General features: G+C 29.8%; 1 protein-coding gene across 1 annotated transcript; it reads right to left on the reverse strand.

Moving 5' to 3' along the window:
• Positions 1 to 828: 828 nt before the first annotated feature.
• Positions 829 to 2,942, reverse strand: LOC106798570 (uncharacterized). The gene is made up of 6 exons (XM_014775168.2): positions 2,751 to 2,942; positions 2,449 to 2,674; positions 2,316 to 2,360; positions 1,904 to 1,988; positions 1,272 to 1,350; positions 829 to 1,116 (listed from the first exon to the last, which is right to left on the reverse strand). The coding sequence occupies exons 1-6, from the start codon at positions 2,940 to 2,942 to the stop codon at positions 829 to 831; spliced, it is 915 nt and encodes a 304-aa protein (XP_014630654.2).
• Between the last annotated feature and the right edge of the window lie 683 nt (positions 2,943 to 3,625).

Raw genomic sequence — 3,625 nt, forward strand, 5'->3', positions numbered from 1 at the left:
TTTGAATAAAGAAATTGAATTTTTTCTTTTTCAAAATTTTGTGTCTGGATAAAGAAATTGAATTTATTCATTTTTAAAATTTCTTATTTTGATAAAATAATCAAATACATTCTTTTTTTAAATTTTATATTTGAATAAAACATTTTTTTAATAAAATAATTATTTTTTTCATTAATAAATTCTATGTATTATTTGTCGAGTGTGGTATTCTAATAAATATGTATTATTTTAATCTATTTCAATTAAAAATATATAATTTAACTATTTAAATCATTATTCCATTTACGGTCCACTACAAAACTCACAACATAAAAAATATTTAGTATCATTTCACCTTGAAATGTTATTTAGAAGTCTATAGATAAAACTTGTTTTTTGTAGAAGTCATTGGCCAGTAATGCAATTACACCAAAAAAAACTTAGACAGAAGAAAAATTTAGTCACAAAATAAGTCCAACTTCCAAAATAATTCCAAATTTTCTAATTGCATTTGTTTTAGCACATGAATTCCTTCACATCTTTTTTGTAGAAGAAAACATAATATTAAGTGCTACTGAACAAATCATATTTGTTAAAACATAATTTGCTATATAAAATGAGAGATATAAATGTAAAACATAATTATACAACATCAACATACTTGTCATGATATCAAATGTACCTATAATTTGGCATCAAGGCATCAAAGACGAGATGTAATCCTCCTTCTCATCCAATGGAAGAGCTTTTATAATCGCAAACTTAATAGGATTTTCTGTCAACTAATCGATTGCTTTATGTCAAAGTGCACCATTAAAATTAGGTATATTATCTAGCTCACTCGCCACTTCATGTACCACTTCTTGAGCTTCTTTTATCTCCATCTTTTTTTTTGTTCTCCATCTTCTTCTTAGTCACTTCAACAAATTCTTTCAATGACTCGACTACTTCTTTCATTGAGGAAATCATCCCTTCTTTCTCTTCACTCTTACTTGGGCGAATGTTTTTTCTTGTGGCGGAACTTGATCCCTCTAAGTCAAAACTCACACTATGAATTGCTTCCTCTTTATTTGTTTCTTTGCTCATGATATCATCTGCATCTAATGCATTTTCTGCTCCGAGTCCAGTAGTTCTATCCTTTGCACATAGGTCAACAATATCATCCCAATTAGGAATGACTTTGAATTGAAATCATTTGGCCTCTTCATGTGACTTGAAAAAAAAAATAGAAACATGTTAATAACAACAAAATAATAACTACAATTGAATAAAATTAAAAGATAATTGACTACCTTAACATATTCATTCCATGCAATTTCATTTTCAACGGTAATCATGTACTTTGTGCTATCCCAGTCAAATCCACTTTGACTAAGAATGTCACTCACAATTCCATATCATGTTCTCCAAAGCTTAAAACTATTCTTTACATTATCTGCCTTGAGGTGAACTCCAAAATGCTTGGACAAAATTTGAGCTGCAGTACTATATGCTACTGCTTTCCAATTTCCATCACCTTTATTGCCCAAATTTCTTTTCTTTGATCTCTAAGCACATTAGCTAGCACACGCGCTCTATTTCCAAGTTCCATGTGAAGTAACTTTTTGTGTCCTCACTAGACATCTTTCTTTTTCCACTTGACTTGTTCTTCACATTGCTTGATTCCATTTCTCTAGACAAAAACAAAATCTCACATATATAATTACATATATATAAAGGTGAGACATGTCAAATTAGCAATCTACGAAAGTATAAAATTAATTACACATAAAAAGAAAACAAAATCCAAAGTATTATGAAATACAAAAATCCAAAGTATCACACATACATGAGTATAGAGTCAATTACACATAAGAAACAAAATCCAAATCCACTAAAAACATCTCCCTAATCAAAGTTTCTTCTTATTTGATAGGTGGCAAACATATTCATTGCTAAAGTATCACGAAATCTTGTCCATTCCTCAGTTTCTTGGATAGTTGTGACTTCATCTCCAACATTATTTGTGACTCTTTCCATTTGTTGATTGATTAACTCATTGTCAACAACAAATAAAAGTTCCTAGTCTTGGGCTTCCAAAATTGGATCACTTTGTTGTTCATCTCTTATGAAATTATGTAGCATAAAACAAACATTCATAATTCTTATTTGTGTTTTTATATCAAAAAAAGAAGGATTTCTTAATATACTCCATCTTTTCTTCAATACCCCAAATGACCTTTCAATAAAATTCCTTGCACTTGCATGACGAAGATTAAATAACTCCTTGTAGTTTTGAGGGGTGTTTCCGATCCACTCATTAAGATGATATCTAGTCCCTCGATAAGATGCTAAAAATCCAGGGCCATTTGTATACCCCGCATCCACAAGAAAATATTTACCTACAATGGTTTAAAAAAATATTATATATAAAAAATATGCATATTTCTTTTATATGTTAAATAAAGTTTCACCATTTCATGATATTACCATTTGGAATATGGAGACAATTTTGACGATGCAAAGCATCTTGCAATACTCGAGAATCTCCTGCTGACCCTTCCCACCCAGGCAACACATATATAAACCTTAAATCTGGACCGCAAACTCCTAAAATATTTGTAGAGATATCACCTTTTCTATTACGATATCTAGGCCTATCTTCTGCAGCAACTGTTACTAGAATATGTATCCCATCAAGTGCTCCAATTGAATTCTAAAAACATTTCAAAATAAAAATAAGTTGTAATCACTTAAAGTACCTTATAATTAATAACAAATGACAAACTTACCTTAAACCATCTCCATTTTTTTTCCGCCGAGCCCTCTAGATTATAGTCATGGAACTTCAAATATTCTTTGCTTACTTTCATTATAGCTCGTAGGACATTCTTAAATTGCCTACTTATTGTTTCCATGGATCTACAACAACTAAATTGCACAACTCTATACTTTAGGTTGTGAGCAAGGATTTGCAAAAACATTGCCACAGCTTCAGCTATAGGAACATTTCTTGTTTTTACCAATTTCCCTTTCTCCTGTATAATTCTACAAAGCTTAAAAAATGCCTTTTTTCTGACCCTTAATTGTTCAATGCAATCAATTTATGTTCCCCTGTATAGACGATTGAGGAAACTATGCCTTTCTAATTCCAAATTTTGGGTAGGTTCCTTAACAAAGTACTTATCATGATACCAAGTCAGTGCACCCAAAAGCATAGTGGCAACTCTAACAATAATGAAAAATGCTTTTTCAAGTTCTTCTTCCTCCTTTTCATCTCTTCTACGTTTTCTTGAAGCGGCCGAAGCATCAACTATACTACTTTCCATTTCTTGACTATCCACACTATATAACTAAAAGAAAAAGTAATATAATAACAAACGATGTTATTAACTTTAATAAACTATTCACAAAAGCTCTTTGACAAAGAAAGAAAAAAAGAAAATAACAAATAGTATATATAATGCATAGAATTATGGGTAAAGTTTTCTTTCCCTTAACTGTGAGGCACAACATAATTATTTACAATTATATAGATTAGATATATAGTTATATTTCTCACAATAATTAAAAATTCTCACTTATAAATGTTTAAATTTGTATTGAAATCCTTGTGCAGCAATAAGTTTATTATACATTTAAAAATTCTCAAATTTAAATTTGTATT

The sequence above is a fragment of the Glycine max genome, chromosome 4 (assembly GCF_000004515.6).
Source record: "Glycine max cultivar Williams 82 chromosome 4, Glycine_max_v4.0, whole genome shotgun sequence".
Classification (NCBI taxonomy): domain Eukaryota; kingdom Viridiplantae; phylum Streptophyta; class Magnoliopsida; order Fabales; family Fabaceae; genus Glycine; species Glycine max.